The 26,463-nt window shown below is 50.8% G+C and overlaps 1 protein-coding gene across 7 annotated transcripts in view; it reads right to left on the reverse strand.

Moving 5' to 3' along the window:
• Mpp2 (MAGUK p55 scaffold protein 2) overlaps positions 1 to 24,051 on the reverse strand; it is a 31,663-nt gene extending 7,612 nt beyond the window's left edge. The window contains exons 1-11 of one of the 7 annotated variants that reach the window (XM_020180425.2): positions 23,942 to 24,051; positions 21,102 to 21,165; positions 16,435 to 16,553; positions 3,591 to 3,743; positions 3,265 to 3,414; positions 2,706 to 2,933; positions 1,810 to 1,941; positions 1,595 to 1,700; positions 1,440 to 1,508; positions 1,049 to 1,210; positions 189 to 391 (exon numbers count right to left, since the gene is read on the reverse strand). In XM_020180425.2, the coding sequence (XP_020036014.1) occupies positions 189 to 391; positions 1,049 to 1,210; positions 1,440 to 1,508; positions 1,595 to 1,700; positions 1,810 to 1,941; positions 2,706 to 2,933; positions 3,265 to 3,414; positions 3,591 to 3,743; positions 16,435 to 16,553; positions 21,102 to 21,132 (1,353 nt within the window). In that variant the 5' untranslated portion in view covers positions 21,133 to 21,165; positions 23,942 to 24,051. Of the gene's footprint in view, positions 1 to 124; positions 392 to 1,048; positions 1,211 to 1,439; positions 1,509 to 1,594; positions 1,701 to 1,809; positions 1,942 to 2,705; positions 2,934 to 3,264; positions 3,415 to 3,590; positions 3,744 to 16,434; positions 16,554 to 17,930; positions 18,087 to 21,090; positions 21,166 to 23,659; positions 23,912 to 23,941 lie in introns of those variants that run through there. The other 6 variants (XM_020180427.2, XR_012438509.1, XM_074045534.1 and 3 more) reach the window with 6 other exon arrangements.
• Positions 24,052 to 26,463: the final 2,412 nt, after the last annotated feature.

Genomic DNA, 26,463 nt, shown 5'->3' on the forward strand with positions numbered 1-26,463 from the left:
GACTGGTGGGGGCAGGAATCAGGTAGTGGGGTAGGGGAGGCTTGGAGGCTGAGAAAGGTGTTTTGAGTGGCTGGGTCCTTAGCAATAGTTAAGGGGTGCATGGGGTTGCTCAGGAGACAAACACCTGGAGATATGTAGAGAAGTCCTGAGGGGAGCAGAGTGCTCAGAAGGAGCAGGTCAGGTGATACCTGGGGGTTGACATCCAGCACGCACACCTTGCCGGCAGCGACCACACCCCGGATGGAGTCAATTCGTGTGCCATACAGGTTGCCCTCATACTCGCCATGTTCCAGGTAGCGCCCAGCACGGATATCAGCCTCCATCTCCCCACGGGACACAAAGCTGTAGCCTTGGCCTTCCCGCTCCGAGTCCTTGGGCCTCCGGGATGTGTCTGAGGAGAGGAAGGGCCAAATGGTCATGGGCAGGCCACACCACCTCAAATACAGGTGCACATGTTCTCCATGAGTTCCATGTTCTCAACCTCGGGTATATCCTGCCTTCCACCTTCCCAGCACAGTGGGCTTCACACACACTTGCCACCTTCACCACTGGTGTGCATGTACACACACACACACACACACACACAGAGGACATCTGTGCTGGAAGGACCTTCAGCGAGCACCTAGTCCAATTCTGACTGTGTTAATGGATGGATGGATAGCTGAGACCCAGAAAAGGCAATGTAGAGCCCAAAATCACCCAGCAAGGGCCAAGGCACTCTCATGCCTGCCTCAAGGAGCCAGAGATTTTCACCATCACTGTCACCCACCCTCTACTGGTCCCATTACTTGGGCCCTGTCCACCACCAGGCCAAACACACAGCCATAGCCTTCTTTGATCCGAGGCTGGGCATTTACTTTTTTCATGGTCATTAGCTATCAAAACATGAGAGAAAGACAGGTGAGTCCAGCCCAGGCTACTTGGTCCTGAGCCTGCGGTTCTCCCTCTTCCACCGACAGGGGGTGAACACCCCACAGTTCACACTCTGACCTGGTGCTCCTATGCCCCTGCCTCCGACCCCACCCAGCAGGGCCCAGCCCCCACTCACAGGGCACCGTGGTGCCATAGCGGTCCGGATCCCACATGATGAGCTTGTTCTTCAGGCTGCGCCGGCCCACACCCTGCGCCCCGATCAGCACCAGGGTTTTCCGGCGGAACGGGGGCATACGGGCCACCTCTTCATAAATGAGCAGCTCGTGGCGGTCAAACTCTGCACACAGGGAGATGGCATTGCTCATCAGGCTGCATGATGGGGAGGAACAGAGCACTCAGGGAGGTTAAGATAAAAAGGCTTGGGACCAGGGGAGCAGAGAAGACCTCAGCAGAGCCTAGGAACATGGCTGGCTTGGTGTCCAAGCCAGGAAAGCATTTTGGTCACTGCAGCAGAGCAAGGGGGCACGCCATGTTAGAGTAGGATGGGGAGGGGCTCTAATACCCACCTGCATTCTTGGTAGTCAAATACATCATTCGCTTCTTTTTCTTTCCTGAAAGGCTGCCACACAGGGTCCCTGGCCACAGGGAGATGGGTGAGTAAGGCCAACAGAGCCATGCCAGATCCCAAATTTGGGTCCGGGGTGATGGAAGGGGCTCCTACCTGAGGTTGGTGTCAGCTCCAGGTCCCGCTTTACAAATGCCTTCCGCTTCTCCTCCAGCAGCTGGCTGGGGATGAGCCCAGCACTGCCCCCTTCCACATGGCATGCCTGAAATGAACGTGAGCCAAAGAGCTGCCTGAGTGAGTGAACACATCCTTGCGCCCTCACCTTCCCCCACACCATACCAGGAGACGCTGCAGACATACCCAGGGCTCACCTGCCACCAGTTGGCATCATCCTGGTTTACAATCTGAAGCAAGTCTCCAGCACTGAAGCGCAGACCTGCTTCCTTGCAGGGGATGAGGCTGTCTCGGGCCGGGTCATAGTCGAAGTGGCATTTAACAAATACCTGGTCCCAGGAATTGTCGAAGGGTCAAGAGAAGGAATAGAAGGAGGGTGAATGGCATACAGTCCACTTCCTGCCCTTCCCTCTCTGGAGAGGCCCAGGAGCTGCCTTCTAGAGGACCAATGCCTCCAGGCCTGCCCAACCTTCCTTCCTGGTTCCTGCTTTCCTTGGCATCCAGAACCAAGAGACTCAGATTGAGCAATGGGGACGCTGCTCAGGGCTGGGACAGACCTCAAGACTGAGGAGGAAGGGACACCCAGGTAGAGGACCTGGCACCTAACTGTATGCCTCCCTCCATCCACCCCTTCTGGAGGACAGAGCTGGGAAGAGAGAGCTTGGGTGGTGGAGGCAGAATAGCCCGACCTCCACAGGCCACCAACCAGGAGACAAGGAACGTAAAACCCCAACCTCCACAGGCACACTTGCATGTGTGCAAAGACCACTGCACGTGACCCACTCACTGTACTTAGATAGGAACCCCAGAGGGAGGATGGGTACAAGTCCCTTGCACATGCGCACAAGTGCCTAAGCATACTGCAGGGACAATAAGGCAGGCAAATGTGCAAGTGCATATGCAACACACAGAGACTTCCTGGCTGTGACAGGCTGCTCCCAGCAGACAGGTCCCATGGTCTGGTTTGTCACAAGCAAAGAGGGACTCCAGGAGAAGAGGAGCTTCTTCAGGACACCTATGGCCCTGGCCTCTGGGAGGCTCAGCCATCCCTTGGGCCTTGTGCTGGGTGGAGGGGGTAGGCAGAATGGCCCACCTGGCGGGGTAGATGGGGCTCCTGGTAACTGGGAAGGACCTTGAGGATGACGCTGCCGCTGGCACTGCGCAAAAGCTCCTGCAGCGCCCGGGGGTCACTGCCCACCGGCTGTCCATTCACCTCCTTGATGATGTCACCCACGTGCAGCAAGCCTTGCTGAGCCACCATGCCCCCATGCAGAATGCGGGCAATTACCAACTCCCCGCCTTCCACGCGGAATGTCACGCCCTGAGGGACAGAACAGTGTACAATGAAGTGGGTCAGTCTTGGGTCTCCTAATGGGCTCTCCATTCCTGTTCCCACCCACCCACTGCAGCCCCAATTCCTCTGCCCCAATTCTTCATTTACGCAAGGCACTAGTGGGGTGGGGAGGGTAAGAGCTCTCAGCCTGGAGAGTTCCTGACCCATGTGTAAGCAACTCCGATGGTCTTGGTCTGCACAGGCCCTTCCCTGGGCAAAACTGAGCCCATTTGCACTTCATCCCTCTCCTGACCTTTCTCATGCCCCATTGGTTACTCTTCATCTCCTGCCCCACCTCTGACCCAGCCTGGCACCTCACCAGATGCTCTCCGGCTGTCTTGCGGATGCCCACCATGCGCACAGCGTCAGGAGGTACGGGTTGGTTGCTAAATGTGGGGTCCAGGCCAGGGCTAGGGGGTGGTGTCTCATAGGTCTTTGAGGCCACTGAGTCGTGAGTCTCCAGGAGGGACTGAGAACGTGGTGGTAAGAGGAGCGACAATAAGGCGGTGCCCTATGGTCTCTTTCCAGCCCAGTTCAACTTCCTGCTCGCCCCGCCCCCCCCGCCCCCGCCCCCGCCCCCGCCCCTGTCCCCGTCCCAGCAGCATGCTCCTCCCACTCCCTCTTCCAGCCCCAGCAGCCAGGAACCTGGAAGTGGGGCTCCTGGAGGATGCGCGCCAGCTCTGCGGCAGTGCTGCTCTGCTCAGCCAGCTGCGCCAGGTCCCGCAGGATCTCCTGCACCAGCTCCAGGTTGTTGTCCCGCACGGCTTCCAGCTTGGTCTCCTCCAGCCGCTCGTGGGCCTGGGGGTTGGCGGAAAGACAGGTAAGGCTCGCCACTTCCCAGGAACCCTGAGATAAGACCCAGGGCCCTTCCCCCAGGCCCCCACCTCCCATCCCCTTCCCAGCTCCCAGCACCAAATATGGACTTTAAGCCCCACCCACAGCATTGCTTCACGTGTCAGCTTCAGCTCCTCGCTCACTGGCACACAAACTTGTTCACAGGTATGTGTACGCGTACCTTTATCCTTTTCCCCTAAAATAATTAGGACCTAGTTTAGAGAAGGGAGATCCAAAGGACAAACTTTTATTTCCATCCCACTTGTCTTAGAGAGTCATGGAAAACTATCAAACTGCCCCTAGCTCCCATGATCCTGTATCTGAGTTCAACTTCTTCCACCCAAGGTCATGGTTGGGTGGGACCTTGGAGACCCTGTAGCCCAAAATGAGGAAGCCAAGGAGGGGAAGTAACTCTCCTAAGGCCAAAGAGACTTGGACTTAGGAATCTCCACACCCTTAGCCCAATACTTGCTGTGAGGGAGGGCACCTAACTCAGTACATGGTGCCAGGGGAGGACCCTGTACCTGCCTGTTCCCCTACTGACGCTGGGCTCTGTGACAAGGTGCTCTAAAAGAGAAAAAGAAACCTTCCCTGGTGCCAGCCAGTGAAGCGAGTATGCTCAGTAACTAGGCAGTGGGATATACATGACGGGCAGTTTTCTCCCTCTGAATCTTTTGAAAGACAGCTGCAGACACAGGTCACTTCGCCCCAAGACACTTCAGCACTTCAGCCATTTTGCTCCATAAGCCATAATACCATTAGCACACACAAGAAATTTAATGTTGATATGTTCTCAGCCAATAATCAACATTCAAATGATCACTATTATCCCCAAAATATCCTTTATAGTTTCATTTTTTAGATCCAGGATCTAATCAAAGATCATGTGTTACGTTTGGTCATCACATCTTTTTATTCTCCTTAAATCTAGAACAAATCTCAATAGCTTTCAGACTTTCAGGACATTCGTAAAGGGTCTATGCTAGTAGTTTTGAGACTATCCCACAACTGGATTTATCTGACTGTTTCTACATTATTAGTCTTAGACTAATTTTTTTTTCCTTCTAGGGTTTGAACTCACTTCCTCAGGGTTGCTAGGCAAGTACTCATCACTTGAGGCATATCACCACAGACTAATTTTATAGGAGTTCAACAGTGCCCTGTGTCCTTCTCATATTTGGACACTGTGTGACTATCCTGTTCACAAGAATCCTTCAGCAGAGGGCTGGCATTCATTTATGACCTTTACCTGAATCAGTTATTTTATTGAGAGCTGCAAAATTGTCATCATCCAATTTCTGCATTTTTAATTGGCATTCCACCATAAGAAAGAGCTTTTCCTGGGCCGGTGGAGTGGCTCAAGTGGTAGAGTGCCTGCCTAGCAAGTGTGAGGTTCTGAGTTCAAACCCCAGTACCACCAAAAAAAAGAGTAGAAAGAGCTTTTCCTCCTTCCCTCCCTCTCACCCTGCTTTCTCCCCATCTCTGGGTCTCACTATGGATTTTTTGTATTCACTGTGTTCTAGTCTGTTACCCTCACTCTTCATTGGCTCATTTCATCCTGAATTTGTCCCAGGGAACCCATTCATGCCTGGGCCCTATTGACATGTTCCATCGGCCCTAAACCCCTTCCATTCAGCATTGGCTCACCTTATACTTTCCCTAACCCAGGTCTAGAATCAGCAATTTACCCATGGAACCCTGGACCCCTTTGGCAGGGAATAGGATATAGAAACCAAGATCCGGGCACTCAGTACTCACTGCTTCTCAGGTGTCATTGCTTTGATAGACATTAGTCAATATTAATAGTTCTAATTCAAATCAAACTCTCCACGATTTTCCTCATCTCTCCCATTCCATATTTGCAGCTCCTTTCTCCTTTTGGAACTTATTTCCTAGTCATAGTGATATCCTCTGTTCTTCAAAAGTTAAGAAAGTTTCAGAATTGCCTTTTAAGTAAGTAAATCTACTCTAAAAATCAAGGTAGATGCCTTTGTCCTCAGAATATTAACGTCTAAAAGAAACTTATAACATTAATGGAGATCCCTGCATCTCTGCTGTCCAATATGGCAGCCACTAGCCACATGTAGCTAGTGTACAGTGGGGCTGCTATAACTGAAGAACTGAACTTTTATTTTTTCTTTTTTTTTTTTTTTTTGTGGCATTGGGGTTTGAGCTCAGGGACTCGACTCACACTTGCTAGGCAGGCACTCTACCACTTGAGCCACTCCGCCAGCTCCTTTTTGTGTTGGGTGTTCTCAAGAAAGGGTCTCACAAACTATTTGCCCAGGCTGGCCTCAAACTGCAATCCTCCTGATCTCTGCCTCCCAGGGAACTAGGATTACAGGCACCCTGCTGAGTTTTTTATTTTATTTAAGCATTTTAGCTTCTTTAAGTATTGTCTTAGTCCATTTTTGCTCCTATAACAAACAAACAAAACAAACAAACACCTGAGGCTAAGGTCAGGGATATAGCCCAGTGATAGAGCAAGGGCTTATTGTGTTTAAGGACCTAGGTTAATTCCCTAGTATCACCAAAAACAAAAAAAAAAAAGCTCCAAGACTGAGTAATTTGTAAATGATAGAAATTTATTTCTTACAATGCTGAAGGCTGGGTAGTCCAAGAGCAAGTTCCTGAGTTCAGTGTCTGGGGAGGGCTGTCTTGCTGTGTCCTCACAGGGCAGAAGGCCAGAGGGGCCCTGCTAGTTCTCACCAGCCCCTTTGTAAGGCTGCTAATCCCCACGACAGCTCCGCTCTCAAGGCCAAGACCGCACCCATCTCCTAACACTGTTGCACTGGGGAATCAATTTCAACATGAATTGTGGAGGGGACACAAATACTCAAACCATAGTAAGGTTTTTCATTATGTAAATAGCGGCATCTGGATTGTGGTTGCTGTAGGAAATAATAACCCTGACCTTAGACTATATCCCACGAGTATTGTGAGCATAAGTTACTTGAATTCCTTTTTCTGTATGATTAGTACAAGATGCACTCATCTGCACTTAATTTGAGGCTTTGCTTTTTTTTTTTTTTTTTTTGATGTTATGGGGTTTGAACTCAGGACCTTGAGCATGCTAGGCAGGGGCTCTACCATGTGAGCCAGGTCTCCAGCCTTTTTGGTTTAGTTATCTTTTGGATAGGGTCTCATGTCCAGGCTGGCCTAGACCCCAATCCTCTTATTTATGCTCCTGTGCACCACCATGCACAGCTTTTTGTTAGGTGAAGTGAGGTCTGATGAATTTTTTGCCCAGGGTGGCCTCGAATCATGATCCTCCAGATCTCCACCACCCAAGTAGCTAGGAGTACATGCATGAGTCTCTGCACCTGGCTTATCATTTTTAATTGTGTTTTTAAAAAATGTACAATGCTTACAAAGTTCAAATCTATATGAAGAGTAAACTCAAAGAAGTTTCAATTGCATCCTCATCCCTTCTACTCTACTCATCCCTAAGCCCTAAAGGTAGTCATTTCTATTATTTTATGATTTATTTAATTCTTTCCACAAAAGTAAATACATGCCTTTCTGTTTTGTTTGAGGGTTTGTCTTGTTTGGTTTTTTTGAGACAGGGTATTGCTATGTAGCCCAAGCTGGTCTTGAATTCATCCATCCTCCTGCCTCAGTCTCCTCAGTGCTGGGACTAAAGGCATGTACCACCATACCCAGCTTATTACTTGTCTGTCTCTGTTCAATAAAAAAAAGAGAACGCTGTATACGATCTTTTTTTTTTTCTTTGAGACAGTTCTTGTGATATAGTCCAGACTGGCCTTGACCTCACAATCCTCCTGCCTCAGCCTCCGGAGTGCTGCGATTACAAGGTGTATGCCGCCATCCCCAGCTATAGTAAATCTTTGACACCTGGGACTTTTGTTCGTTTAAGTCTGCTTCTTTATGTAACACTATACCCTAGAAATCACTCCATGCTACTAAATGGAGATCTATTATTTTTTTAATTACTTCATTTGACTCTATTGCATGCATGACTGGAGTTCTATGATTTAACTAGTCTTTGTGTTTCGGTTGTTTTAATGTTTTGCTACTGCAAATAAGGCAGTGGTGAATAACATCAGCACAGTGTTTGGGATCCAGTGGAGATCTGTGTGACTTCCCAGAAGGCTCACTAGGTCAAGCAGTAAATACATGTGTGGTTTTCTTAGATACCAACAAACTCCCCTCCGTGGGGTGGTGACTGATCACCCTCCCACCAGCACCGTGGGAGAGGTTTTCCTGAAGCTCGTCATGGGTGCCAATCAAACCTCTGAATGCCTGCCAATCCAACGGATGAGGAATGATTTTCAACGGGGTTCATTTGCATTTTGCTTATTATGAGAAGGCAAGCGTCCCCTCATCTGTTTAAGGACCATCTGTATGTCTGTTTCTGTGAACTGTCTGTTCATAAGAATTGTTTGATTTTCTTCTCCTTTTCTCACTTTAAAATGTTCTTTCTCTATTGGCATGATTAGCCCTTTATTTGTGGTATCTCTTGTAAATCATTTGCTTCTAGTTTGTCATTGGTCTTTTGATTGTGCTGGTGGTGTTTTTGCCATGCATAAAAATTAATGTGGTTAAACCTATTAATTTTTCATGCACCAGAATTTTGAGGCCTGAGAGGCTTTCCCGCAGGCACAGACCTGTGTTTTCTTCTAAGACGTGAATCGCCACATTCTCTGATCTGCCTGGAGTGTACTCTGATGTGTGGGGTGAGGTATGGATCCACTTTGATATCTTTCAAAATGGCTATCTACATGTCCCAATGTTTATTAAAACTCCATAAGAAAGTCATTGCTTAACTTTTTTAAGTGTAGTAGTTTTTTGTTTTTGGCAATACTGCGTTTGAACTCAGGGTCTCAAACTTGCTAGGTAGGTGCTCTACCACTTGAGCCACTCCACCAGTCCTTTTTTCTTTCAGTTATTTTTCAGGTCAGGCCTCTTGTTTTTTGCCCAGGGCTAGCCTCAGACCACAATCCTTCTACCTCTGCCCCCCACATGGCTAGGACTACAAGTGTACATCACCACTCCCAGCTCATTGATAGTGATGGGCTCTCACTAACTTTTTACCGAAGCTGATTCTTTTTTTTTTGGTGGTGGTGGTTCTGGGGTTTGAATTTATGGTTTCTTACTTGCTAGGCAGGTGCCCTACCACTTGAGCTACTCCACCAGCTATTTATTATGCTGTGTATTTTCAAGCTAGGGTCTCATGAACTGTTTGCTTGGGTTGGTCTTGAAAGCAATCCTCCTGATCTCTGCCTCTCAAGTAGCTAGGATTGCAGGTGTGAGCCACTGGCGACAGGCTCCCAGGCTAGTCTTGAAACTTGATTCCCCCAATCTCTACCTTCCATGTGCAGGGAATACAGGTATGAGCCACCATACCTGGCTGTGCGATTACTGTTTTAAAAAAAAATGCTTATCTTTTAATACACGTATACTGAAAAACTATAAAATTATATTTTGTTTGAAATTTTCTTCAAAGTAATTCAGGAGTCAGGGAAGTGGGCAGAGGTTAAATGAAATAAGACTGTTCATGAGCTGGTGAATGTTGAAGTGGGGTGATGGGTGGAAAATTTTGCAATTTTCCATAATATTTTTAGGACCATGAGATAGGGAGAGGACTGTTTGTTTGTTTGTTTGCTTTTGAGATGGGATCTTGCTACACTGCTCAGACTGGTTTTGAGCTCCTGAGCTCAGCAATCCTCCTGCCTCTGCTTCTCGTGTGCTGGAACTACCAGCAGGTCCCACCGCACCCATCTCAAGACAGGGAGATTTCAACACCTCATAGGAGTACTATGCAAATTCAGCGAGACAGACACAGCACTTGGCATACAGCAGACATTCACAATAAGCTAGATCGAGTTGGACAGAGTGCTCCTGCCAGGGGAAACACAACTGAAGGGACAATGGAGTAGCACCAGGGAACAGGAAAGGCTTCAAAGGCTTGATCTTCCCCAGAGCCTATTGTGATCCAGCCATGGAGCTTAGCAAGGCCACAGCACCCCTGAGTGGGAGATGGAGGCTTCCTGGCTCGGGGTCTCCACCATGCTCAGGACAATACTGGGGAGCTGGGGCCCCAAGAACTGAGTTTCAAGAAAGAACAAGGCACTCATGCACCAAGGATCTCATCACTGTCACCCCAGTGGGATGTTTCCAAGTTAACAAGAGCCAGCTCTGGCCCAGGCATCTGCCGAGAGCATTAGGAAGGTCACTCACTTTGGCTTTAGCACCTTCTACTCCACAGATGGAGGGAGGAAAAGGTCCCAAGGATGCTGGCTTGACCAACAGGGAAGCCAGGTAGCTCCTACACCACTTTCCTCCCATCTTTGACATAATGACCCCTGATCCCACCAAAAGCTGTCCACCCCCCTCCTGTGGCCACTCCAGTCATCTTACCCAAGACATAGTGCAGCTCTCCAAACTCAACCTTCACAGCACAGAGGAAACCATAAACACTGAATCATCCAAATCCAAAGCAAATACTCTGATGGGCTGATATAAACAGCTGGTTGACCAGCACTGAAAACACTCAGCGCTCAGTCAGTAGCACAATTTGCAACACACTGGGACTTTGGGAACTCAGAATTGGACGATCATAGTCATTGATTCATGGTAGGATGTCGCCATTTTGTGTGTGTGTGTGACCTTTTCGTAGTTAACTGGTGTTAAACTAGATTTGTTTGTTTTTGGTGGGACTGGAGTTTGAACTCAGAGCTTTGTACTTGCAAAGCAGGCACATGCAAAGCAGTTGCTCTACTGCTGGAGCCATGCTGCTAGTCCATTTTGCTCTGGTTATCTTGGAGACAGGGTCTTGCGAACTATTTGCACAAGCTGGTCTTGAACCTCAATCCTCCCAATCTTAGCCTTCCAAGTAGCTAGGATTATAGGTATGAGCCACCAGTGCCTGGCTTAAACTAGATGTTTTAATGACATAACAAAGATAGCAGAACCCACTACCTAAACCAAAAACAAGGTTCTTGACAATCTCCAACATCTGACCTCATGCCCGCCCCTCCCATTTGCAGAAGCCATCTTGAATCTGTGTGTTCACCATTCCTTGGTTTCCTATTTGGTTTTATTGTATCTGTACGTATTCTACACATTTCTAAGGTCAACATAGCTTTAGTTATTTGTACCTTTCAAAGGGAATCATATTATGTGTATAAAATCTTGAAGGCATGATTTTTTTTCACTTAATATTGCTAAGTGAAAAGTTATTTCACCCACTACTTTTTACTCACTATTATTTTGTTAAGGTATTATTATTTTACATATAAGTGATCCACACACACCCTAAAGTGTTAGCAGCAGTGGGCCCCAAAACCAGGCAAGTGAGTAGAATTTCATTCGGCTCTCAATATCACTCTCAGCGAAGCAGGGCTTGAGCTCAGTACCGTCCAGAAGCTTGGGCCAGGGACACAGCTAATGACAGAGACAGCCAGTGTGCTCCCACTGGACTCAGCTGGCTCCTGCAAGTGGCAAGTGCAGAAACTCTACTCAGCCATTTCTTTGCAAAGCTTTTCACTCTGCCTCCCCACTGCAACTCCTCTGATCTTGGCAGAAGGTAGGGACTTTTCATTTGAACCCCAGGCTTAGAATTAAACAATTCAAAAATTGAATTAAGCACCAGAGAGTAGTTGCTGAGAAGTGAAAGAACTCTTCCATCCAGGCTTGACAAAGGTGACTTGCTTTGGTCAATGGGACATTAGCAAATGTGATGCAAGCAGAGGCTTGGTAGGTGCACGTGATGTGGGGTTGGTCCTCCATTACTGGTGAGCCCCCCATGGGAAGAAGCCTGTGGCCACCCTCCTAGAGGAGGGGAAACCACATGGAGAAAAACCTGGCTATCCCTGATGCCCAGCCTTCCCAGCCCAGACAGCAGACATGTGATCAAGGCCATCCAACACCACCCAGCCCAGCTGAGCAAGCCCAGGTCAGAAAAGCCACCTAACCAGCCAGCAAAATCATAAGCACTAAACCACTACACAGCAGATGCTCTGGGATTCAGCAGAAGCTGACTGATTCTCCGGGATCCCCACTGCCACAGCCTCTGCTTGTCATGTCCAAGGGGCCATGACATGTCAGAGTCCCTATCTTTGTGACCTCCCTGGACCATCATTGTTCCAGGGCCCTGGCTTGCTTTGCCAGCTCTCCCACCCCAGCCTCACCACAAGACTGGAACCTTCTCAAGGAACTTCAGTCCTACACTTAAGACCATAGTATGACAACTCTAGATGGTTTAAAAAGCACTTTCATCTGGGCATGGTGATACATACCTACAATCCCAGCACTAGGAAAGTGGAGGCATGTAAATTGTGAGTTTGAGACCAACCTGGGCTACATAGGCCAGGCTGGATTACATAGAGGGACCCTGCCTCCAAAAGCAAAACAAAAAAGCAGTATTTTCACATACATCACCTTCAGCCCCGCTCCATCACAACTCTGGAAGATAGGTATCATTTTCCCCACTTCTCAGAAGAAATAACTGAAGCCCAGAGAGGTTGACAGACATGTACCAAAGTCTAAAGTCACATGTACTTTACTACACATGTGTACTAAAGTCACACAGCTAGTCAACTCCAAACCCTATGCTCTTTCTTCTTCATCTCATGTTGACTCATTCACGCACTGCCTTCACATGCCTCCAGGCAGGCAGATGTCCCCACTAGTAACAACACTCTTGGATTTCTGAATGTCACCTGCCTTGCATTCCTCACCTTGGCCGTGTCAGCCCTCCCAGATGGCAGCTATCTGCCCAAGGCTGCCACCTGCTGTCTGTAGCCAACCCCTGGATTTATAATGTGCCTGCCACACATGACTTCCCTCCTCTATGGGTTTGTCCCACCAGTTCAGGCCCTGCCCCTGCCTGGTTCCAGATCTGTGGTCCCTCCCACACTATCTACCATATCCCCAAAGAGAACAGTCAAGCCCAGCTCCACAGGACAAGAGCAGGAGGTGGGGTAATAACTACCATGTACAGTTTAACCTGACATCAATCCTGTGGGTTTCTGGGCTATTTCTTCAGGAGAACCAAGTTTTTACAGCGGGATCTTTGATCAAGTGTTTTGTCTAGTAGGTTATGGTTACATAATCATTAAAAAGAGGAAGTATCCCATTGTCCCAAGCAAGCCCAGACGAAAGAGTGGAGAGAGAGATTTTTTCTGTGTGTGTGGTACTGGGGTTTGAACTCAGGGCCTCATGCTTGCTAGGCACTTGAGTCACTCCATCAGCCTTTCCTTTTTTTTTTTTTTTTTTAACTGAGCTCAGACAGGCCTTTGTATAGATTTGCCTTCCCATTCCTTTCACAAGGGAAGGAAGAAGTCACTGGATGCCCTTAACCCATTGGCCTGCTACAGGTGGTCCCAGAGTTAAAGAAATGCCTACATGACCTTCTGTGAAGCTCTAGGCATCTGGAGCCATACCAGGCATTTCTTGGGATCAAAGTCTGACTAGCTTATGTCCAAAGCCATTTTCTAGAGAGGAGAGTTTGCTTACCATCTGATACAGCACATTGGTAACTTGTTGACTGGCCTGAACTGTGAGGACCCACGATTGGGGCATTGTAGGACCAGGGACAGGAAGACAGACAGGTGTCATCAGAAGTATAAACCACCAACAGCTCTTTGCCGTAACCTTAGTGTTAAGCCTGACGCATGGCAGGTGTGTAATAAGCAACTGTAGAACAGGTGAGTGGAAGAGTGAATGAATGAATGAATGGGCGGGTGGCAGAGTCAGTAATCCCATCACTTGGCTTTGTCAAGTGGATTGGACAAAGCCACCAAGGAAGAATGCTACTGAGGGCTCGTGCTGTTGGCTGGACATCACCTAACACTGAGCTTTTACTCTGTCTTTCTTCAGAGCCAGAGCTGTCGGGATCTGGAGATGATGTGGCCTAATGCATCCAGCTCTGAACTCAGCCTTGGAAGGTTACAGATATGGAGGTTCAAATATCCACATAGTCAGCAATTCCTTTGCCAAGTGTCCACCTAGAGGAACTCTCCCACACATGCAGAAGCAGATGGGTACGGGACTGTTCACTGCAGCACCATCCTTAATAGAGGAAAGTCAGCAGTCTCAATCCTGCCTCTCAGTAAACGTGAGAATACCACACCGTTCAAATGAATCTCTCCATTCATGTCTGTTCTTAGGCCAACAACTGTGCTACCGGCATGAGCTAGAAATCACAAAAACAAAAGCAGCTTACACCATCACTCCATTTATGTAAGGTTTAAAGACCCATGTCACAAGGGCATCTGGTTTGTGGATAAACACATATATGTAGGCAAAAACAGCAAACACTCAGGAGAATGACGTCATCAATCTCTGGCCAGTGTCCACCCTTGGGGAGGGAAAGTCGTGGAACTGAGGAAAAAGGAGTTAACTGTATCATGCTTTTTATTTCTTCAGAGGAAAAATCAAGAGTCAAAGCAAGTGCAGCCAGTATTAACAACTTGGTGATGGACGCTCAGGGAGTTATGATATTACTTTCTTTTTGTGATCTTTTGTATTTATTCACTTAACAAATATTCAGTGAACCTCTACTATATGCCAGACACTGCTTTAGGATCTGGTATGGTGACACAGTGATGAACCAAACAAGTATTCCTGCCTTCGGTGACCTTACACTCTGAACATTTGAAATGTGCATAATTCCGTGCTTTTATTTATTTATTTATTTATTTATTTAGAGATGGGTCTCGTTATGTTGCCCAGGCTGACCTCAAACTCTTAGGCTCAAGTGGTCTTCCTGCCTAAGCCTCGTGTAAGTTGCTAGGACTACAGATACATGCCGCTACGCCAACTTCTTGCTTTTAATTTTAGTAAATAAGTACAATCTTCAACCATTGAAGGCAATCAAAAGTTAAAAAGAAATCTGCATTTTTTTCCTGTCTCTTCTATCAGCTCAGTTTTCTCTTCCCCAGAATTTCTATTATGAACCCTCTAGGACTTTCCATTGTCTGCTCTAAACACCTTCCCCAAGCCTTCAACCATTCCACAGGTGATAACGTCCCTGGGATACAGTGTTCCCTGTTGAAGCTCTCTCCCTCCACAGGACCTAATTCTGCTCCACACTCACCAGACTAGCCACAGCCAACCTGTGACAGAGTCCCTGCCCCAGCCCTGCAGAAAACCTACCACCTAGCTATACTTGCATCTTCCTCATCACCATATCACCACTGTCACTGCTGGCTTCCTGTCACTCTCCCCACCATTCACTGAAAACCCTGGGGACAGTCTCAGTCTTCTCCCCATGCCAATGCCTACCATGGCCTCAGATTTTGAGGCCCACGCAGCCAAGCCCACCCACAGTGTAGTCTTCCATTCCTGCACCTCATTAATACCCATGACTTACTATCCACAGCACCCACACCCTACATGGTGAAGTCATCTCCCAGAACTGTCCCAGAAATCTACTTCCTGGCTCCTTCTCTCTGACCCTGCCTGGCCTTCTCTTCCATCTGTACACTCCCTGCCACCCCATGAACAGCCTGCAACCTCAAAGCAGTCCCAGATCTTCACCCCCATTCTCTTGCTGCCGCTCTGCCTCCTCCTAGCCTGGGCCTCCAAGGTGATGCTCTAAGTCATTCTCCAGGGTCCCTCCATGGCTCTTCCAACATCTGGCAGGCCAGCACACACTCTGGACCAAAGCCATCCGCTTCTTTCTCTTTGTCTCTAGATTAAGTCGCCCTTGCCCTGGTAAATCAGCACCTGCCATGGACAGTTCAGGTCCTTGTTCATGCAATTCAATGTCCCTTCCAGTTACCAGTCAACTTTCACCTTTGATTCCCCCCACTCAGCCCCTGACCCCAAAACTCCAGGAGACTGCCCCACCTTCACCAAGAAATCGCAGCCAGTACTGCCTGCAGCCCAGTCCCTTCCTTCCTTTCCCTCCCTTCTCATGCTCATTATCTCAACTGAAGGCAGCACCAGTCTCACTTCTTTGGAGTAGAACCCCAGGGGCCCTGCTATGCCCCCTCACCACCTCAAACGCCAAGTTCCACCAGTTTACCTCAAGCTCCAGATGGCTCTTGGCAGCCCTAATTCAAACCACCATATGGCTCCCAGCTGGTTTCTGCTGATATGACCCTCCATGACCTGCCACCATCTCCACTTTCTCTGTCTCACACCTTTGGCTTCAGCTTCACGCCAACGCTTAGGCCCTGCACACTTCCAACTCCCCACCTTACTATTTCTTCATAGCCCAGGAAGCCCACCCTCCTCTGCATCCTCCACACTCAGCCAAGTGTGCTTCCTCCAGGAAGCCCCTCCACCCCCCAGTCCCACCAGCCAGGCTGAGTTAGGCACCTGTCGTCTACCTCCTGAAACAAGTAATGCATGTCTCTAGCACAATCAGTACCAAAGTGTGTTGTCATTTCTTCTTTTATAGAGATGGTCTCCCACCTGATACACCTCCCAATTGCCAAAAGGCAGAAACATAGGCAGGACAAACTCTGGGAATTCCAATGTACAAGCATGCTTCCATTACTATCAGACTCTCTATGAGTTGGCAGCCACCAAACATTCATTCCACACTCACCAGCCAGGTGCAGGGGTAGCTCAGGTGCATTACCTGGGCACGATGCTCTTCCACACACCACTTCTGGGGCTTCTTATATCACATGTCCCATTCCCAGGGCCCCCAAGGCACAACCCTCCCTGAGCACTATACCTTGGCCAGGGATCTGACTATGGGACTTTCCATAATGCCTCGAAGGAAGATCAGGTCCAGCTCTGCAGCCCCCGTGGCATTGGGGAGGGATCCCAGGTTGTCCAGGACTTGCTGCATGGCTGGGGGGAAGGGGTGGGCAGTGAGACACTTGGGTACCATTGGAGACAGAAGATCACAACCCCCACCTATGGGTTCCCTTCCACCCTCCCCAGCAGCACTTCCCTCCCTCCCCACACAGACACCCAAGGCCCTTGTTTGCCTAGGGCAGTGGCCCTAGGGCAGAGGTCAGTTTCCTTAGCTAATACCAGCCTGGGCAGGTAGGAGACTCCAGGCCATAGGAAGTAGACTCTGGGGCCAGGGACAGGTGTCAGGTTCCAGATTCTGCCCAGCACCAGAGAACCACAGGCTCCCCTCTCAACCTCTAGATGGGCTGAAGCCTAGGGACTCACTCAGTCACCTGTACCCCACAGGCTCAGGGATGACCATCTTGGAGTATGTCCCTGGGTGGAGGCCAGCAGGGAGTCAAGCAGGCAGCAACACTGGAAGTGGCTAACTCAGTGTGACATTGCACAAGTCACTGTCCCTCACTAGCCCAGTCAGACTTTCAGTTCTGACGGATAATGATCTATCATCACTTAGAAATTAACATGAATGACAGGAAGTCAAAAGTCAGGCATGCAATACTGGTGAGAGCTGGGGAAACAGGCACCCTGGGGCCTGAGCTGGCTGTGGGCACCTAAGGGCAGAGATCAGACCAAGTCATCCCATGGATGGGCAAACTTGCAGCTTAGGAAGAGACATAACCAAGGCCGTGAGTACACCTCATGGTGATGTGAGATGGGGGCTGCCTTCACCCCCAAGCAGAGGAGGAAGCTCCAGGGCTGTGGCAGGTTGCAGAAGGAACTGAGAAGCAGAGTGTGCCCAGCTGGGGGCAGAGATGGGCAGGGGGCATCATTACTCTGCCACTCTGCCACCCACGTCCACATCTGTGCAACAGCACCGAATCACACAGGAAGGGCAGATGTGTGCTCCCTAGCACCTCTCTGTGCGCCCCTCCTCCAGGAAGGAGTAGGGGTGGGCATAAGAGGCACCAAAACTGGAGCTGGCAAAGAGGGTTCAGGGACTCCTGGGCTCCCATCCCCTACCCGCTCCTCCTCCCTGCCTTCTCCAGAAACAACATCCCAGCCTGACTTCCAGGCGTCAGAGACCTGCAAGGTCCTCCGTGGACTCTGAAAGATTCCAGGGCAGGGATCCATCTACCCTTCCTAGTCGTGTTCACAGACTCTCCAGTCAGGGGTGGTGGAGCCCTGGGCACCCTCCCCAGTCATCCCTGGGCACAGGTCAAATCTCCTGGCCAGGATCCCTACGAACCTTTCAAGCTCCGAGAACATGGCTCGGAGGGGCATCCTTTCCAAGTGCCCCAAACCCAGCTGCAGGAGAGTCGGTTAAGGGGCGAAGCACCCCTCCCGCAGCCTCCCCGTCCCACTTCTCCCTACCTTCCCTCCGGAGTTCCGCTTCCTCAGAGGAGCCTAGGGAAATCCCCTCTAAGGAGGGCCCGCTGCCTGGGCTGCCAGCCATGGCCACCCGGGCCCCGGGTTCCCCGAGTAGCCTGCGCGCGCGGTCCACCGCCTTCCCAGCCAAACCCAAGCAGTGCTGGAGAAGGCGGGACTCGGAGAGAGCGCTGCACGATCAGCCAATAGCAAGGCCCCGCCTACCCGACCGTCTTGCTGATTGGCCAAAGCCCCGCCACAAAGCTGCTTGTGGGGAGGGGGGCGGTAACTGGTGGGAGGAGGGCAGTGGCAAAAAAGAGTCATCCTAAGGATGGCCTGATCCCCATCATTTAGTGCCAGGTAGGGAGGCGGCGGCTAAAGGAATGCTTGGGAGTGGGGATAAGCCCCTTTGGACTGGGGTGGTGCCCAGGACCCTCCCCTATCAGCTAATGAAAGAAACCCAGGGGCGTGGGTTGGGGGTGCGGGGAGGCTTGGCCCCAACGTGTTCCTGTACCCTTCTTTTCTGGAAGTCTCTTCTCTACTACACCCCATGCCATCCCCTCCCCTGGCTCTCTGACCTCTGTTCTCGGCCCCCGCCCCCGCGCCAAGCCCTGTTTATAATGATCTCCTCGATCAAAGGATGCCCCCAAGAACAACTCTAGGTCTTCCACCGACGACGTAGTGACACCTCTATGGCATGAGGCAAACACCAGAACCACAAATGCCTCCCACTACGGTGGCCAGCCAGCCAGCCAGCCAGCCACTCTGGGGGCGGGAATGTGGAGGGAGGGTGGTACCCATGGGGCATGGAAGGCCCCAGCCCGCTGAACCCACATCAGCAGCATTTTATTCCCTTCCCCTTCCCCTCCCCATCTCCCATAAACTCTGCCCTTTGGTGAAAGGTGATGCCCAGGAGGCAAGTCAGGCACCTTGGAACTGAGGGAGGGAAAAAGTGAGGGCACCTTCTATAAAGCAGGAATAAGGGCGGGCAGGAAGGAGGAACTTGGCAGTTGCCCCAACCCTATGCCCCATTCTTCTAAACCCCAGTACCCAAAGGCCACCACCTGAGGGCTGCTGCAACCACCAGTCAGCCATTCTCTAAGGAGTGGAGTGGTACCAGGTCGCCCGGCACCCCTAGTTGCCATGGCAGCAAGCAGAATTATACACCAGGACAGTAACTCAGGGATACAAGAGAAATTTAAAGGGACAGCTCCATCTGAAAGAAGCCCCACATCCCTGCCTTGATTCAAAAAAAAAAAGGAAACAAGAGTCTAGTGAAAAGGGAAGAGAGAGGGGACCTGCAGGTCAAGATCTCTAAACACTCAGCCTATGCTGTCACCCACATATCTCCCAACCTCCCCCCGACCCTTACTCAAGTAGAGATGGGGTCTCTGCAAGAGGAACACATTCATGCTTCTTCCCCCTCCAAAATGACAACCACCATATTGATCTGTGGAGAAGGGTAGGACCTTCATCTGCAGAGGCCAAGGTAGCCAAGTCCCAGAAAAGGAAAAGGGGGGACCTGACCTACAATAGGCACACAGCTGTCTATCAGTCCCGTGAGAAGTGTAATGATCACCAGATGACAAGGATCCTTTGAGTTTTGAGACTAGGAGCTAAGATATTTGCAGAGGGCTGGCTCAGAGAAAGGAAGCACTTTATACTTCTTCCTTTCCATATGGGAAGTTAGAAGCAGCCCATAGCTGAACACCCAGGGAAGCAGAGGCCCCAGGAGTCCTTTGAGAAGATGGTCCTACCCCCACACCTCTGGGCTCCACTCCTTGTTCCTCATCCCCACTGTGTCCCCATCAAGTGGCCTGAAGTTCAGAAGCCAAATTGCTGAACCTGCTCCTCCCTCTACACCCCTGCTGAGCACTATTAATGGGTTTACAGGGCAGCCCCAGATGAGGAACCTTTAATCACAGGCTCAGGGATGGGTTTAATTAACCTCTAAGCAGCTTATCGGTGAGGCCCAGGCAGAGAGGAGCAGGGAGAGAGCCCAGGGGGCCCAGCAGACCGGACAGCAGATGGAGGCACTGAATCCTCCAAGGCTTCAGAAGCTGGGGAACACTGTACAGTCCCTCCACCCTTCCTGGGGCACCAGGGTGTCCCAGCAGAGGGTGTTACAGCAGCCTTTGCTTTCTCAGAGGGTGGGAACAGAGCCATTCTCACAGAAGTGGGTGCCTGTCACAGCCTGCTGAGGGAGGACAGCCCTAGAGACATCCAAGCAGGGAAAAATCCAGCCACTCAGAGTAGTTTGAGGCTCTGCTAGGCCCTTAGAGAGCCTCTAGACAGGGAACTTAACCCGGGGGCCCCCCAAAAGCACTCAAGGGGGTCCATAAACCCCTGGAGTGAAATGCAGACATGTCTACGATGAGAGCCCATTGTTGTCATCAGACTCAACTTGTAGGGATCACTACAAGTTAAGAACACTGACCTTGTCCTGTCACCTCATCTTAAAGAAAAGAGGTCATCCAAGGGAGGCCTCAAGGCCATGGGGTCGATGCCATGACAACAATGCAGCAACAGGAGTACAGCTGTGAACAATTCGTCCCTGTAATGTGCTCTCTCTGTCATCGTTTCCAAGGCTGACAGCTCATACCAATCTCTTTACAGAAGAGGAAACACAGGCTCCAGGAGGCTTGCCACCAGCTCCTGGGCTTCCTCAGCTTGTCTGAGTGGCCCACCCCTTACCCAAAAACATTCCCCTGCCTGGAATTCTCACCCCTCCACTCACATCTACCCCATTATATGCTGGTCTAGAACATAGACCAGCTGAGCTGCAGGATAGGCTTCTCAGTCCTAGACTGTGCTGCTATGGTCCATGCACCCCCACACCCCCTCCAGGGGACACTTCTCTAACCAGACAGACCTCTCCCACACACCCACCCCATGGCCATCCAGAAATAGAACAGAATGTCCATGGAGCAGACACCCCTGTCATCTGTGCATGTGGGTGAGTGGTGCTATGTCTGTGCCTACCCTGGGACAGGCATAGGTCTTAGTCCTCCTCCCCTCTGTCCCAGCACAGGGACCCACAGAGAGGAGATGGCCTAAATGAATAGTTGAGTGGTTGGGTGAAGCAGTGGTGGGGTGAGCTGAGGGGGTGCTGATCCCATCCCCAAGTGACACCCTTTGAACCATTGAAATAAGCTGACAGGCTCACCCCCTTCTTACCAGACTCAGAGTTGGTGGCGGCAACTGGCATGGCGATGTCAGCAAGGGCTCTGAAATGTCTCTCCTAGAGGGGAGAGAGGAAGGATGACAGGGGATCAGAGCAGAGCCCAGGACACAAGGAACTAGGAAGTCTCCCCTTCAGGAAGGGTCACACAGTAGGAAAGGGCACTGCTCACAAACTGAGGGTTGGATAACAACTGATCCCAAGGATTCTGGGAGGCAGGAATACCAGATTACATGCCCCTTCTCTGAGAAGGAACCAGGAAGGATTAGAAGGTTGATCAATTTTCTCAAGGTCACAAAGCTAACTGGAAGATTTACAATGAAAAACCAGTTTTTATGACTCTTAAAAAAAATAGTGTTCCTAGCTGTTCATGGTGGGGCACACCTGTAGTCCCAGCTACTCAGGAGGCCAAGGTGGGAGGGTTGCTTGACCAGCCTGTCAACAGTGCAAGAGCTGATCTCAAAAACAAACTAGTTTTCTGCCTGCCATGTACCTTTATGTTTTCTTTTCTTTTCTTTTTTTTTTTTTTTTTTTTTTTTTTGCGGTACTGGGGCTTGAACTCAGGGTCTACACCTTGAGCCATTCCACCAGCCCTTTTTTTGTGATGGGTATTTTCAAGATAGAGTCTCAAAAACTGTTTGCTTGGGGTGGCTTCTAACAGTGATCCTCCCAATCTCTGCCTCCTGAGTCACTAGGATTACAGGCGTGAGCCACTGGCACCCAGCTTTTTTTTTTTTTTTAAACCACCTCTATCCTATTTGCCTCTATGACCCAGGCCTAATGCTGGATGTAGGCGCATCATATATATTTGTGTCTGACAGAAATGATATCCTACTCCCCAAGTCCTCTGGCTTCTCTCTCCCCTCTGCCCTTTCTAGCCAAGACCTGGGACAAGAGGAACTTGGTTCTATCTCAGATCCCAGTCCTAAGCATGTCTACAGTCACAGTGCCCATCCCAGGGCCTCCTCAGGCTGGGATTGGCTCCCTCATTCTCCTGGGAGGGGTGCCAGGGTTACCCACCACCCTTCCTCCCCTTGCCTTCCTGGGCATGTGCTGCTGGAAAAAACCCTAATTCCCCAGTTGCCATGACAACAGGAGGCAGTGGCTAACAGCAGGGGTGGGGAAGTGGAGGGATGCAGCTGGCAGTGCCCACTTTAGGACTGAATGCCTGGGTGGCAGGGGGAATAGGAGGCCATGGCCACTTCACCTCCTTCCCCAAAGAGAATTCTTCTCAGAAGAACCACTACCTAATTTCAATAAAACCCTCTCTACTCCATTCCTTTGCCAGGCCTGAGCAGGTCACCCGAGCCCTGGTGGCAGAAATGACAAGGGTGAGGAGGATACCATCCCTTTCTCCTGGACCTGCTCCTAAGAATGAGGAGGAAAGGCACCCCTCTCATACTAGCATCCAGCCTAGAAGAAATATTCAGGATCCACTGTGCCAGCCAGTGCCCTGGAGCCAGTTCCAACTGTCCCTATTCCTAGAGAGCAGGGGCCCCTCCGTGGTAGAGGTACGGGCAGGTCAGAGGGGCCACCCCAGGAGTCCACCTTCCCTGGAGCATAGAGGTGAGAAGAAGCAAGGAAGATCCTATATGGAACCCCTATGCCTAGGAAACTTGCGCAGCCTGCCTGGTTTTCTCCCTGGGGAGCCGCTTCCCACGGCGTCGGCTTGCTCTGCCCCACCCCCATCCAAGCCTCTGAGAGGGCGGAGCCGGCTGTGCCCACAGGAGAACGGCAGTGCCAGGCAAGACAGCCTGGTCCAGTGCCAAGGTCCGGGGCTCAGGCATCAGGGAACCTGCACCTCAGCTTCCAAAAGCTGGAGCCCAGGCGCCCTCTCACTCCTACCCCGAAAGCTATCCACATCTCCCAGAGTGGCGGTAGTTGAGGCAGGCCAGCCAGAAAGGGAAGCTTTCCTCCAACCTCCCACCCACCTCTCCATGCACATATGAAGAGGTGTGTATGGACGGAGGGAGGTCTGACAAAGAGCTTTGGAAACCAACAGGTCGTGGGGAGAGCTGGACAGAGCTAAGGGCCAGAGGATGGGGCGGACGTGCCCGCACTCACAATCAGATCGCCCCCGCCCCACAAGTCCAAGCCTAACCCGCTGGACGCTAGGACCTGGGGGAAGGGGGGTGTGTTGCGCGCCATCAAAGAAGGCTCTTTGCTCGCGGACCCGCGGGAGACCAGGGGATGAGGTCACTGAATGACTGCCACCCCCGTCCCAGTCCTCATTCCATGCCACCCCTTTAACTGACCTAACTTTCTGACCCTGGATCCTCTCCAAAGTCCCCAAGCCTTAACCCTGGCCCCCGAGCCCGAACCGCCCTCCCCCTCCAGCCTCGGAGGCGAGGAAAGCTGTCCGTTCCCAGGACCCCCCTTCCAGAGAAGGTTAAGATGTTGGCCTCTTGAGGGGCAGGGTGCCAAGCCAACCCCTCCAGGCCTCAATCCTAGCTCCCCCTCCGCCGGAAGCGCTAACAGCGCGGTTCTTACGTAATGCCGGGATTCGAAGTCCCCCCCCCAACCCGCACAACCCCCGGAGAGGCCGCGCGGATACCTGGACTCTGCACAGCTCACCACCTCTGTGCCCGATGTCACTTTGGAGCCCCCACCACAGAGGCGGAGGCCAGCGTCTAGGGACAGCTGCATTTGGTTCTCCCTAGCGGCATCTCTGAAAGAGGGGCTGGGGACCGGGGTTGGAGAGGGAGGGAACACGCCTGGAGGAAGGGTCCTGGAGTTTGGACCCAGAGAATAGGGCCCCAGGTAAGTGTCATGCCAGGACGAAAAAGAGGCAGAGGTCCTGGAGTGGGTGCTGGCCCGAGGGCCTGGAGACACCTACCTGCTCCTCTGGGAGCCTCTGGCTCGCGGCGACTCCAGCACAGCCCGGCGCTCGGCGTTTATTGCTTGTCAATCGCTAGCCCGGCTCTTAAAGCGGCAAGGCCTCCTCGGCGCGAGGGGCGGAGACAGAAAGGGGAGGGGAGGGGAGGGGAGGGGAGGGGGACACGGACTCCGCCGGACAACTCCGGAAAGTAAGCTCCCAGCAGTTAGTGGGTGGGCGGGGAGGTGTTGGGTAGGAAGCAGCCCATAACCCTCGACGCCCCGTCGGAGAAGCACTGACTGGAACCGTACCCAAAAGTGTCCCTTGACGCCCAGTAATCCTTTAAAAGGATTGATCGTGGGGAGAAAAAAAAAAGCAGTCTAATGGGACCACCCTGTTAATGTGACCGCTCAGACCTGCGTTCCAGTTCCAGGCAATACTCACCTTCCCTCGTTATTTTGCTTCACAATTTGGAAGAGGAATAGGAGGACTTTCAGATACCAACCTCCTTAGGGCCTCGGGCCCAGGGCCGCGTTTAAGAACCCAGACGGTGAATATCTGAATCCTGGACTTTCACAAGAAAATTTGGGGCGGGCGGGGGAGGGAGGAAGGAAATACCTTGTTTAAGACCTATATTAGATCTGGATGGTGTGGGGGGGAGGTAATTGGTCCATGCCTCTGTCCCACAGAATAGAGAAAGAAGTAATTTGCTATCCTTCCTGAATCCCATCGAAGTCAATAAGGAAATAAAGGGGGGAGGGGTGCTGGGTGCAGCTCTGTGGTGAGGACCATGCCTAGCATGCACGAGGGCCTAGGTTCAATCCCCAGCGCCAAAAAGAAGAAAATAAAGGGTTAAACCCACAAGCCCAGCATCCCGCTCCACCCAGACCTGCTGGTAAAAGATACTGCACGGCCTCAGAATGCTAGAGGCTGCGTGCGCAAAACCAGTTTTCGCTCAGTAGTTCCAGCATTTGGAGCCCTCTGTGTCCTGCCACTCCCTTCAGCTGCCCTCTGCAGAATGCAAGGAGGGGGTGGGTGGGGATCTCTGCCCTGCTCACTGGCCTCCTAAGATCAGAAATGGGCTGTATCCTGGAAACTTGCTTGGAAATCTCAGAAATGGGTTAACTTGGGAATCCATCCTGGAAGCAGGAAACTGTTCTGGGGTCCCAGGAGACTTAGATAGCCCCTCAGGGCCAAGGATATAGGTTGGGGTATAGGTCTAAGGAAAAGCCACAGCGGTGTGTCAAACTACTGAAAGCCACACGGTTTAGCTACCATGGGCATTTACCGAGGAAAAGTTAGCTAGCGACCCCAGATGGTAGTGACTGGAATTGCAGTCAAAAAAGGCTTGCTAGAGTATTTGACTTCCAACGTCAAGCCAGATCTTCCTTATTGAAATCAGTAAAAGAGGGCCTCTTGCCGCTGTAAAGGCTCTAAAGGCTACTCTCCACTCTCACCTGCCCCCCTCTTGTCAGGGAATCATTTAGCTATTTCCATTTGTTGGGAAAGAGAAGGATCTTGAATCTTTTCAATCTATTAATTCTCCATCAGGTAACTATTACCCCCATAGCAATCCACCCTACACCTACACCTCCTATTCCACTCACATGACAAGGTGAGATTCCAGTTCTAGTCCGCATGGGAGGTGGAACCCCACTCATCCCACTCATTCTCACAGACTGCCCCCCCCATTAGTCAGTCCACAAATCTCTCTCTAATAAGAGCCCAGAAGACTTCCAGCCCCTCCCTCTGTTTCGGACCTTAACAATTGATCAGTTGTTTGGCTCCCACAACAGCCCTGTGAAGTTACAGGGGGAGAGAAACATTTCTTGAAGAAGAGGATGCTCCTGTTTGTTCCAGACAAGATGCCAGGTTCTGTGATTCTGAGCTAGATAAGGGATCTGACCTGTGGTGTATCAGGGAAGAGGAGGAGAGTGTCACATGGAACCCAGAGCACTGTCTAGTGTTGTAGTTGAATGTCATAACACAGATACCATAAGGTGCAGGGTTCTAATCTGCCCCAAAGCAGTGGGGTGCTACGGATGGGAAATGGAGTACCTGGGAAGGGGAAGGGTCTACAGTGATCCCACCACAGGAGAGGAATGAGTCCCCCCCCCCAGATATGTATTAGCTTTCTCTCCTGCCTCAGTCCCAGAGGGCACAAGGGTGCAGGCAGTGTCTCTGCTTCCCCTAAATTCAAGGTGTTTCCTCTAGTGGATCAGCTTTGGGAATCAGGACACAGAGAGAAATAAAACTCTGAGCAGGCATTGTGAATCTCTGGCAGATCCCACCTTGCAAGTGATGCTACACTTCCTGTCTACACTTGCCCAGTCTAGCTACACCCACCCTTTGGGCTTCCTCGCCCCTACCCCTGCAACTTGTCAGAACCGCGTTCTGGAAACCTTTTCTATTTGCTATATTGTTCAGGAAAAAAAACAAGTTTGAAGCAAACCCTCTGTGCGAAGGTAGATGGATGGATGAATGGATAGATAAGATATATAATATGCTATAGATATATAAACATTTGCTTATAAATTATTGTA

The sequence above is a fragment of the Castor canadensis genome, chromosome 11, assembly GCF_047511655.1.
Source record: "Castor canadensis chromosome 11, mCasCan1.hap1v2, whole genome shotgun sequence".
NCBI classification, from domain to species: Eukaryota; Metazoa; Chordata; class Mammalia; order Rodentia; family Castoridae; genus Castor; species Castor canadensis.